This window comes from Micropterus dolomieu, linkage group LG06, assembly GCF_021292245.1.
Source record: "Micropterus dolomieu isolate WLL.071019.BEF.003 ecotype Adirondacks linkage group LG06, ASM2129224v1, whole genome shotgun sequence".
Lineage (NCBI taxonomy): Eukaryota > Metazoa > Chordata > Actinopteri > Centrarchiformes > Centrarchidae > Micropterus > Micropterus dolomieu.
The window spans coordinates 29,660,836-29,672,915 of NC_060155.1; the positions used below are offsets into that span (position 1 = coordinate 29,660,836).

The window sequence follows — 12,080 nt, forward strand, 5'->3', positions numbered from 1 at the left end:
GTCTCCTGAGGTGCAGTCGTTGGTGTAGAGGGAGAAGAGCAGTGGGGAGGGCACACACCCCTGGGGGGCGCCAGTGCTGATAGTCCGGAGGCTGGATGTGATGTTTCCCAGCCTCACCTGCTGACTCATGTCAGTCCGGGATGATGGTGTTGAACGCCGAGCTGAAGTCCACGAACAGGATTTTCTTGTTTTTGTTTTCTATTTAAGTCTTTTTGTTGTATTTAAATGTCTCTTTATATAAACCACCCTGTTGAAATGTGCTATATAAATAAACTTGCCTTACAACGTCCGAGAATGAACCGTCCCTCCTGCTCTGGTGTCTCCAGTTACTGCAGGAGCTGTGCACGGTGTTTAACGTTGACCTGCCTTCTCGCGTCAAGTCGTCTCAGCTCGGCATCATCAGCAATAAGCAGAGCAGCGGCAGCGCCATCGTCACCCCGCAGCCCAGCTCCTGCTCCTACATCTGCCAGCACTGCCTCGTCCACCTCGGAGACATAGGTGAGACAACTCCCCTTTAATGTAATCGCGCCTTTACTGTCCCCGAAGACATTCTAACAAAGTGTCCGGCCTTCATTTTGTCCATTTCAGCACGTTACCGTAACCAGACCAGCCAGGCGGAGTCTTACTACCGACATGCGGCTCAGCTGGTCCCGTCAAACGGTGAGTCTGATGCTGCAGGCTGGGGGACGTTTTCTTTAACTTTGAACTGCATTTGAACTAGGCTAACAGTTTCCACCTACTTCTAGTCTTTGTGCTAAGCTAGGCTAAAGGGTATCTTGGTATCTTAGTCTTGAGGGGGGGATATATTTATGCAGCACTTTGAACATCCTCTTTGTTAAGAAACTGTGTATAAATGAAATCCTGATGATGTTTTATCAACCACGTTATTATTTCAAAACGTTCTACAACTCAACTGTCACAGAACAGAAATAATTTCAGTTTTATTTATAGATAGATGTTACAAAAATACCCAACTTAAACAAAACACGCATGAGGTATTTATCCATCCATTGTCAACCGCTTATCTTGCGTACAGGGTATTTAAAAATATAAAGAAATAAAATTCAGTTAACATATTTACCAACTACAATGCTACTTTACAGTAATGGAAGTTTAAACAAGCTTATAGACGCGTCTCTCTGACTGTATCTGTGAAAATGAGTGTGAAGGATCTCCTCTCCTGCCCAGAGGGGACTCATGGGATATTGAACGGTCTTTGTCGTTCGTGCCGAGGATGTGAAGTGTGACTTTGAACAGTTTGTGCAGCATCCGTCCATCTTGTTCAGCTTCTTAGTGTCACCGGCTCTGATGGGCAAAACTGGACTTGCAACAACAGGCTGGTAGAAAATGTGCAACATATTGCCGCACACGTTAAAGGACCTGGGCTTCCTCGAGAAGAAGAGTCTGCGCTGTCTGCCCGTAGACCGCCGCTGTGTTTTAACTAGGGCTGGGGCGATTCGTCAACCCATTACGTAAATACGTCGACGTGTCGCTGCATCTGGGGTGGGATTCTCCGGGACAAGCTCCAGCTACAAGACGGCGCCTTCGACCGTCTAAAGTTTAGAGTATTTCAAACAATCAACAACGTGCTGCTCCGGGAGCTCTGAACTGGAAACAGCTTCACTGCAGCACAACTGCTGTCCACGAACACGTGAAACGAAAGCATCCCGCAGCACTTTGTCTAGACGGCAGCGCCGCAAATTGTGTTTCCTTTCTGTCGCCACACGAGCACGGCACATTATCAGCACGAGGACACGTAGTGTTTCTTCATTGCCTTCATGTTAAAAGTAATTTCTGCCCCGCTGCTGTCATGGTAACGTTACACCGCGAGTCACGTAACGATCGGCTGTTTCATATTTTCTGTTTGAGCGAGAAAACAGCTGAATCTAATTACAGACAATCTGTGACTGTCTGTACAGTCTGAGTCCTTTCAGGTGTTCTCTGATGCAGAAATACATTTTATCATACTGCATTACTCAATATTGAAATGAATCCATGTCAGAAACATTTAAAGTTTTAAGTAAAGCAGCGTAATTAGTCAGTGATGTGGAAATTTGATTCATTTTAAGATTTGCTGCTATTGTCATTATTCTGATGTGCTTCATCAGGATGATTGAATAAAATATAGATTTATTGATTAGATATGTTTTTGATATTTATTTTGGATAAATTTGTATGTTAATCGAGTAATAGGCAACTTTTCTTTCTTTAGATTAAACAAAATTAGTCGTTAGATTAATCGACTTGAAAAATAATCGATATGTACAGCCCTAGTTTTAACGACCGGGTGCGTTTGTTTTGGAGAGGAGTCTGCCTCAGTGGTAATTCGGCTGCAGGTAGAAACCTCCTGAACGGTCATCACCGAACGATTCCTAAGATAAAAACAAACTCTGCGGCTAACAGCTGTAAACAAGCCGCCGGACCGGCTGCACACAGGTTATTTCTGACACGGATTTGTGGTCGATTCTCTCAGACCAATCGGTGGTCTGCGGCGCTTTCACGCCACATTTCGGTATCGCGTCAGCCCGCTTAGAACAGACGTGATACCAAAATCGCAGACAAGTAAAGTCGAGGCGACAGGAAAAGGGGCAGAGGTGAACGCCCAGGCGTCTGGAACCCTGCGCCTCCGTCACCTCTTCTCCCCGGATGTAAATAGTTTTCAGATCAATCCTGGTCCTCCGAAAGTCGACAAAAATATAGTTAGCTAGCTTCCTAAAAATGTAAAAATTCTCTGGATAATATTGTGGCTTTTTCCAGCTACTGAACATGTCAAAAATTAGACCCTTCCTTATGTGTTCCAGCAGGTAAAGCAGCACTCGGATTAGAGCGGCCATGTTTGTAGTTTCTCCCTGTGTATGTGGTGTGATGTTGCTCTGTGTCTCCTGCAGGTCAGCCGTACAACCAGCTGGCCATCCTGGCGTCCTCTAAAGGAGACCACCTCACCACCATCTTCTACTACTGCCGCAGCATCGCGGTCAAGTTCCCGTTCCCAGCAGCCTCCACCAACCTGCAGAAGGCCCTGTCCAAGGCTCTGGAGAGGTAACGCCGCGGGAAACAAACCTAACTCCCACGTGTCGTGTTTTCTTTTAATGCTCCGTTTAAACTGGCTCTGACGCCGTCCTCTTCCTCCCTCTGTGTCCCTGCAGCCGCGACGAGGTGAAAACCAAGTGGAGCGTGTCGGATTTCATCAAGGCCTTCATCAAGTTTCACGGCCACGTGTACCTGAGTAAGAGTCTGGACAAACTGGATAGTCTGAGGGAGAAACTGGAGGAGCAGTTTCAGGTACAGCATGAGGACAGTTTCCAGAGTTTCTTCTGCGCGGTGTGATTTAAAGTCTGATGACCTGTGTGTGTGTGTGTGCAGAGGCTGATGTTGCAGAAAGCCTTCAGCTCTCAGCAGCTGGTCCACATCACCGTCATCAACCTGTTTGAGCTCCACCACCTCAGAGACCTGACGGCTGACGGCGGCGAGCAGAGCTACAGCAGCGAGCAGCAGATCAGCTGGTTCCAGCTGCTCGGACTCTTCAGTAAGAACCGAAATACTCCAAATACTGACTGCGATAATACTGCTAGTATTCACACTGCCGGGGCTGCTCGGCCTTTCAAGTAGCCGTGTTTCCGTGCTAGAACCACCAAGACCAGTCTGGGCCGAGCGGGTCATGAATAAGTACTTATATTATGTGATGTGACTATAAGACAAGTATGTGTTTTAATAGCGACACCTAGACCGTTCACGACAGTTACAATATCGACCATCGATTCAGGAACGAGACCTCGGTATTGTGTTTACATGTGTTTCTGTTTACATAAGAATTAAATGGCTACTTCTGTCCTCTCGTCTCTCCGTGTCAGAGGCAGCTCCTCCACATAAAGAGCGACAGGTGTCGATAACGAGTTACTCGAAGCTATGAGGTGTTTTAATTGGTGTTTTTCCCAAAGACTAGATGACTCTGGTCAGAATGTTTGTAACGCTCGAGGTGGCCGCGTCGATCGTAGTAGATCGTAGCCTTCGTCCGTCAATAATAGCCTCGCCTATTATTGACAGAAGCTGTTTCAAGCGGCACAGAGCAGATGAACACCCTGTGCAGACTCCTGATCATAATACAAATAAAACAAAGAAGAAACCATTTAACTGCGTAGCCTCAACCACGGTAGAAGCACAAGTTAATAAATCTACAAAAGCCGGTTAAAATGACGACAATATTGTGTATTGCACATATTTCTGGGACAATGTATCGTCCAACATAAGCTAAGGTTTAGTTAATGATCTGTGACTGCTGCTGTGTTGGAGGGCTGGCTCATGGTTGGTTGTTGGTGGCGTTTGACGTGACTTCCTGTGTTCCCAGTGTCCTTCCTGGGTGTCATGTGCAGCCGCGCTCTGCTCAACAAGAGCCGAGGGGAGGAGATCATGGGGGAGTGTCCTCTGCCGGCCATCAAAGTGTCTCTGGAGTGGCTCAAACTGAGGCCCAGCGTCTTCCACGAGGCCGCTGTGGACAAGAGGCAGTAGTAAGTCTTCTGTCCTTCAGTCATTTGATCAACGCTCAGTGGTTTTGCGGTTTTTAACTCCTCTTCCTGTCTCTCAGTATCTGGCCCTGGCTGGTCTCCATCCTCAACAGTTTCCAGCCCAAAGAGGACGACGTGTCGGGTTCCTCAGGTAGGACCGCAGCGCTGAAACCAATCAGGTTCTTTATTTAGTTCAGGGATCGATACGAGCTCTGGTCTGAGTCCAAACAGCGATTTACAGGAACGACGACTCTGTTGGTGGATGGCAGTTAGTCTTCATATCCTGTCATCCCTTCAGAATAAAAGCTGCTTTGGTCTTTGGCTGGTCACCCTCTGATTCAGCCGATCTTTATAATCCAGCTGCTGCCGTCTCTTCCCGGATGGATCACGCTTTCACTCTTTTGTTTTGTTTGCCAGGAGGAGGAGCTTTAATGTTTTTGTTGTTGTTGACCTTCACAAATGAATCTCAGTGTTTCCAGACTTTGACATCAGGATGTTTTAGTTCCCAGAAGAGCCAAAGCCACATTAACAGCTTTATTTTTTCCAGCTGATGTATAAATGATGTGACAGCATTGCCAGATGTGTTTAAGCTGAAGGTGTGTTTACTTTCTCTGCAGTGACGCCCCTGCCAGAGGAGTTTGAGTTGCAGGGTTTCTTGGCGCTCCGCCCGGCTCTGAGGTATTCCACTTTGATTCAGCAGTGTGGTGGAGAATCAGTCATCAGTGTGTTTCCATGTGTTGATGTCTGTTGGGTGTTTCAGGTCCCTGGACTTCACTAAAGGTCATCAGGGCATCCTGGTGGACCGGGACGGCCTGCCGGTTCACACTCGACACCAGAGACTCATCAGTCTGGGCAAATGGGTGGCCGACAACCAGCCGGGGTGAGTGTTCGTCTGCTCTGTCAACAGAAAGACAACCTTACTGTGAAAACGGTGAGACAGATGAAATTTATCGATAATAGAAATGGTAGTCGCAGACCGTGAGGAGAGCTCAGTAGGTGCAGTTCTGTAGTGTCTCTTTGACATCCAGGTTTAAAAAAGAAACAATATTTTGTCTGAGGGCAGTGGTTGAATGACACGCCTGTCCTCCACCTACCTTGTGCCCTGTGGAAATCCCATCTGTGGTTTGTTTTTATGTTCCAAAGGTGCAAAACTGGCCGTCACAAATAGTTTGATCTTTAGTAAATAAGCAGAATACTAATCAGCCACAGGTCTCCACCTGTGAGAGAGCAGCACGCGTCACATTCAGGCAAAAGCCTGAAACAGTTTCTAAAAACGTCACCGAACACGTTGCTGACTGATCTATAACACACAGCTGAAGGCTGGAGAGACTTTCCACTGCATCGGTGACCAGAATGTGGAAAAGAAAGGAGATAATGAAATGAAAGTTTGATTTTAGGATCCATAGTTTGAAAGTTTGTCTTCCACAAGCTGTTTAGAGTCACTTTATAGTAATTTTTAGCCTTTTTGAAACTCTTAACAGGACTTGTAGTAACCAGGTAGAAGGATAAGCTTTACTGACCACATCAAAAAGACGAGGAGCCCGATTGGCATGCCGATTTTGTTATTTGACATGCATAGTTTGTCCACAAGAGGGCGCTCTGCAGCTTACTGTTGCCAACACGGGGCTTTGGAACGCCGCAGATCACAGAAATCAGCTGTACTTCTGTTCAAAGTATTAGTTATTTAAACTGCATTATGTCGTTGTCTTGGTGAGGGTTTCATAAATACACATATCAAATGTTAGGGATGATCTGTATGTAGGGCTGGGCAATAAAACAATAATGATAATTATTGCAATATAATCAGGACTTAATTTTTCTATTAAAATATTTATTTTCTTGACTTTAATCATAATAGTTTTGAATGTTTTACCTCAGATTTGTGAAGTGATCCTCTGTTTGGCATCAAGTTTTTGTCCAATTCTGACTCTAAAGAAAAGTTTAACCACATAATTAACCATCTGGTTTCTTCAACTTTCACTCAGGAGCAAAGATCAGCCTTTAAACATGAAAAAAATAACGATTTGACATTTATCCTGATAATTATCGATATCGACTGATAAGAAATGTTTTTATTGTGATAACATCTTTATGTTATGGGTCTCTAAAAATAATTAAATAAAGAAGGTTGACGTATATAAATCAGAAGATCAGATTTTAAAATCCTCAAATATCAAACTCTGGATCTGCCTTAAAGATCCCAAGTCCTCAAACTCTGAGTCACTTCTTCTCCTCTCTGCAGACTGATCCAGTGCAGAGCGAGCGAGGACGGCCTCCTCGTCTTCATCACCGACATTCCGGAGCGGGACATCGAGGAGCCGCAGGAGAAGGACGCGCCGGTGCTGCAGGAGTCGTCCAACGGCGAGCAGACGCCCAACGACGGCGGAAACTCCGGGCTGAAGTCGGTGCTGTCTGCCGGGAAGACGCAGAGCTCGTGGCCCGACGGCAGCGACCGGCCCGTCGTCACCTTCAAGGAGAACATCAAGCCCCGAGAGCAGGGCCGCGAGGCGACACGAAACCATCACCTGAAAGACAGCGGCAAGGAGCGCCGGGACTTCGCCAAAGGCAACGGGGCTGCTGGGAAAGCAGAGCTGAAGAGGGACGGGAAGAGGAAGAGCGAGCTGAAAAAAGCCGGTCACGAGAAAACCACGGACGCCGGGAAACAGGTGCGAACTTTTTACCACCTTTGAGCAGCTTCATCGGCGACGGAGCCGCTCAGATTTCACCGAGGAGTCGAGTCCGAGCAGCCGACTGATTTTGTCCTCTCGTTCAGGTGAAGGCGCAGACGGAGCTGAGGAAGACTCCGGTGTCCGAGGCCAAGAAGACGCCTGTCACTCAAACTCAAACCACCTGCTCCAACCAGTTCATCCCCATCCATCATCCTGGAGCCTTCCCACCCCTGCCCAGCAGACCAGGTACACGCACACACAAGCATTTCACAAAGTTACCTTCAAATAAAAGCTAAAACCCTCTGCTAAGCCCCGCCCCCCTTAGAAACTGTTCCTAAGTCCATTATTACAGTCATTAAAAAGCAGTAAGGCTTTATTATGTTACATTCAGCAGGAAGTTACATCTAACTAACATTATATTAAGAACGATCGACAGCCGACATGTTTCTGGATTTATTTTAGGTTTTGGAAAGAGAATAAATCGTCTTTCTCCTTTCAGCCTCTGCTGTAACTACTACAAGATGCTGAAGGGACAGCGTTTGACCAGATCTTAGAAAAATACAGCCAGAAAAAGCTGGAAAACGACTCGAAAGTGTCGGACCTCAGTTAGAGCGAGTCCTATACTGCGCTGCGATTGGCCAGCTGTGTATTCAGGGCGTGGCTTAGCGAAGGGTCGGTTGATTAGTTGATCAACAGAAAATGGTTAATTGATGGTTTAACTTTCCGCGGGTGTTTCTGTGCGTTTCAGACCTGCTGTTACTTGTGTACGAGATGTTGTATATTGCTGCCGTTAAGGATTTGATTAGATTTTTCTGAAAATGTGTAGGATTTTATAATGTGTATCTTTACAGGCCGTTTTCTCAAAATGGGTTTTTCCTCTGAGCCTGAAATCTTCCGCAGCTCTAAAGCAGAGTTCACACTACACGATTTTTAGCCTGAAAATTGCCGCTCGGCGACCGTCAGGCTGCGATCGGAGGTAAATCAGCGGTCGATCGGCGGACGGCAGTCGTTACGTGTGAACTACTCAACGACGCATCAAAACGGCTCGACATCCAGCCACTTTTTCACTGCAAAACCCTTTTTCCTCCCCTGCAGCTCTCTGTAGCTCAGCCTGCTGCTGCCTGCGTGTGCTGATCCGTCCTTTCACCCAGATTCTTTGTCTTTAGAATAACAAACAGCTGTTTCGTGTGCAGGATCGCCTCATTTCCTGTTTCATATTTCACGTGTGTTTTCTTGACTAAACACAAAACAGCCGCTGACAGCTCGTGTAGCATGTGACCCCCTGTCACCGATCAGTCACGTAGCGTGAACGCCACGACGACTTCGAGACTCCCGTCACATGACGGCAGGTTGTGTAGTCTGCACGAGGCATTACAGACACCAAACTCTCCAGCTGTCTTCCTGACTGTATTCTGAAGCTTTTTAGAGGCGTTTGTTCATCTGTCATTCACAGCCTGAATTATAGAACATTTTTTTTTCACTAAAACATGGTGAAAATTGGCTTGTTGACGAGGCTTGAGCAGGTGAAGAGCGACGCACAGTGAGAGAGTCTGATCCAGCAGGTCCAGAGCAGAATCCGGTAATACTTCAGCCGGGAGGGGGTCCAGGCGGAGAGCAGCCGGGATGAGCGTTGTTTCCGCCAGCGGAACTAAATCTAACACGTTTTTATACATAATTCCCTTTCAACTCATATTATAGCGACTAAATGCTCTTCTCCTGCAACCCCCTCAATCGAATCTCAGAACTGAAAATCCGATGTGTACCCAACGGTTGAGGGTCCAGCCTCTGATTTATGAAATAATAGGAGAGATCCCCTCAGTAAAACACTTAATCCAGTGTTCATATTTCAGTTCTTGAAATAGATGCAAATTAGCGCATATTTAATTAGATAGGGCCTCATTTGCATATTTAAACATCATAATTCAGAAAACTTGTAATACAAAATATTGTCTTAATACAATTAATCAACTATGAAAGTTTCATGGCGATAATTTCTTTACCGTGTTGACCTGCAGCACCTCGCCTGGCTCAGTTGTCCACCTCACGTGTGTCTGACCTTTACTAACCTTTACTTTTGTCAGTACAGGTGTCAACGCAAGCTGCGTTTTGCGTAAATCAAGTTATATCAGAATTATTTGCTGGAAACACTGAAGTGGCCTCGTGTTGGATCTGATCGCAGATTTACTGTTAAATTCTGCTCTTCCTCCGCAGGTTTCCCCCCCTCGGCCTACGTGATCCCTCCTCCGGTGGGCTTCCCGGGGCTTCAGGTGAATCCAGGCTTCACCTTCTCCACTGGGGTGTCGGTCCCGTCCTTCCTTCAGCCGGGCGTGCACACCCAGGCCGGCACCCAGGGCGGGAAGCCGTCCCACATTCCCTACAGTCAGCAGAGGCCCTCTGGTCCCGGTCCGGGTCAAGGGCCGGGGTCCTCGGGCCCGGGCCCTATGAACCAGGGCCCCTCCCAGGGTCAGCAGCCCCAGACGCCCTCCCAGCAGGCCTTGCAGCAGTCGGTCCAGCTGCAGGTGCAGGCGATGAGCCAGCAGCAGCAGCAGTCTCCCACCAAACCGGTCCAGCAGGTCGGGATGGGGAAGAGTCCACCTCACCACCCGGGGATGCAGCAGGTCAGTGTCTGCAGGTCTTCCTCCCTCGCTGCAACCTCCACCAATTACAGAGGAGGACAGCCTGCTTTAAGCCTGATTGGCTAAACTTATTGCATCAAAAAATAAGTCCTGTTGGTGCAAAGAAACACTTCAACTGAAAGGTTTTATGTCTGCGAGCCCGTTGGTCCCCTCAGATAAATAGTTTCATGTTTTAGAGGCTCAGCAATTGTAGTTTCTATCAAACTAAGCAGGAAATGGTGCATCTGCTGGGGACTACTTCCAGCGGCGGATGAATCCACATGTAGTTCTGTAGTGAGTCTTTGGGGCAGCAGGACGGTCAGAATAAACTACAGTGTGTGTTTGTGGGTTTTTCTTTGCTGTGAAACCAAGACCGCCCTGCTGACCGCTCAGAGTACACTAAAGTAATGGTCTCTCTGGTCGTGTGTCTGGTCTCTGCAGTACATGCAGGTCCAGGATCAGCCGGCACAGATGTGGAACCAGGCTCAGGCCGCTCTGCAGAAGATTTCTCCCATGCAGATGTCCATGAAGCAGCCTCAGCAGCAGCAGCAGCAGCAGCAGCAGCAGCAGCAGCAGGCCTTTTACATGGCGGCTCAGGATCCCCTCAAGCTGTACGAGCACCAGCTGCAGCCGCCCAACATGGACAAGAAGATCAAGTACCCCAACATGCAGGATTTCTACTGGGAGCCGTCCTACCGGATAGGGGACGGTCTGGCTGTGATGGCGGACAGGATAAAGAGGCCTCCGCCTGGTGGGATCTGCTCTGAGCAGGACCCGTCCGCCGGGCCCCGGGGACCCCCGTTTGAGGTGAGCGTCTCTCAGGTGACTGAAAGAGGAGGAGGCGGTCCTGTCCTGCTGCTTTTCTGTCTCTACGCTGCTTTTTCTCGCACGTTTCCTGCTTCTTTTTTCCCCTCTCAGTCGTCTGTTCTGGTCTTTCAGAAGTTACAGACGTGTCAGTCAGGGTGCATTTTGAGATTAGAGGTGTTTGAAAACAGCACAAAACTTTGCTGTACTAGTTGGATGCTTGATTCAAAACAGTACCGGTCAGACGTTTTAGCGGACACCCATGTTTGTAGTGTGTATATAAATGTAAGTAGTTCAAGTCCAGTGAAAACCTTAGATGTACCCAAGTAAGCAGAAGTTAAAAAACATTTACGTCCTCAAAACAAACATTTTCAGATCTAAAACTTAACAATTAAATTAAGGAGTTTTGTTCATTATTTCACTGTAGGATCAGCTGATGACCAGCTGCTCTGTCTGCCTCCATTAATATATATAATATAGCACAAATAAAGCTTTTGAGGGTGGATTAACAGGCTTGAATTAGGGCCTGTGTCCACCAAAAGCGTCTTTTTCCGGTCCCCGAGAGTTTCAACTTTGGGAAAAACGCTGCGCTCGTCACTGTCACTTTTTCCCAGCCGTCCAATCACAGTGCAGGAGGGGCGGGACAAACACCACACCGAGCACATTCGATCAACGAAACTGTGTGCCTACTCGCCGAGGTGTTTCCTCGCCCGCAAAATCTCATGGACCCACGTTCGGGAGTCCGTCCCTCATGTTTCAGAGAGGATGAGCCTCATGTGGCGTCTCTCAGTTGTTGCTTCTACACCGACACGATGAAACGGGTCAAACATGGAGCCGTCCAAGGTCGATCTAAATGGGTCACAGCCTGTTTGATGCCCCCCAGATGTGATGTGATGTTTGTTGATAATAATGTTAAAAGTCATTAGAGTGACGTTAGTGAACCACGCTGCAGACTGGAGTCCCTCAGCACGGTTGAAGGACGGACGCTGTTTTTACTGTTGACTCGGCGTTAGATTTCTCTCCTCTGTGATGTTGAACTCTGTTCTGTGTTCAGCTTCTGAAGCTTTTAGCGTAACTTTGCTTCCACCTCTTGTCTTACCGGCTTGCCTTTCTTTTTCTCTTCTTTTCTCCCTTCTTCTTCCTCTTCTTCTTGCTCCATCTCTCACCAGGACAACAAGAGCTCGCCTCTTCTACCTCCTGACCTGTTAAAAACTCTAGCAGATTTTGAGGAGGAGGAAGAGCTGGTCTTTACTAAGCCTCCTGATTTCTTCCAGGCCTTGGCTGGTCCTCTTAGCACTGCTCCTGGACCAAACATATTTGTATGTAGCCGTGTCTTCTGCCTCCATCACCCCCCACCCTGAACACCCTGACCCCCCCACATCCAGACCTAGAGCCGCACTCTGCTCTTCGTCTGCCATCTCTTCCCTGAATGGAGCTGCTGTCTTTCATGTCTTGTGATATTAGAGTAGTAATGATTTACCAACAAAAAC

At 47.5% G+C, this 12,080-nt stretch overlaps 1 protein-coding gene across 1 annotated transcript in view; it reads left to right on the top strand.

Annotated features, from left to right (window-relative positions):
* Positions 1-11,951, top strand: part of smg7 (SMG7 nonsense mediated mRNA decay factor) — an 18,347-nt gene extending 6,396 nt beyond the window's left edge. Inside the window, exons 5-18 of the mRNA XM_046052085.1 lie at positions 327-498; positions 589-660; positions 2,889-3,039; positions 3,147-3,282; positions 3,364-3,526; positions 4,346-4,505; positions 4,583-4,653; positions 5,120-5,180; positions 5,263-5,382; positions 6,745-7,168; positions 7,276-7,417; positions 9,383-9,789; positions 10,228-10,593; positions 11,760-11,951. Coding sequence (XP_045908041.1) covers positions 327-498; positions 589-660; positions 2,889-3,039; positions 3,147-3,282; positions 3,364-3,526; positions 4,346-4,505; positions 4,583-4,653; positions 5,120-5,180; positions 5,263-5,382; positions 6,745-7,168; positions 7,276-7,417; positions 9,383-9,789; positions 10,228-10,593; positions 11,760-11,951 — 2,637 coding nt within the window. The remainder of the gene's footprint in view (positions 1-326; positions 499-588; positions 661-2,888; positions 3,040-3,146; positions 3,283-3,363; positions 3,527-4,345; positions 4,506-4,582; positions 4,654-5,119; positions 5,181-5,262; positions 5,383-6,744; positions 7,169-7,275; positions 7,418-9,382; positions 9,790-10,227; positions 10,594-11,759) is intronic.
* Positions 11,952-12,080: the final 129 nt, after the last annotated feature.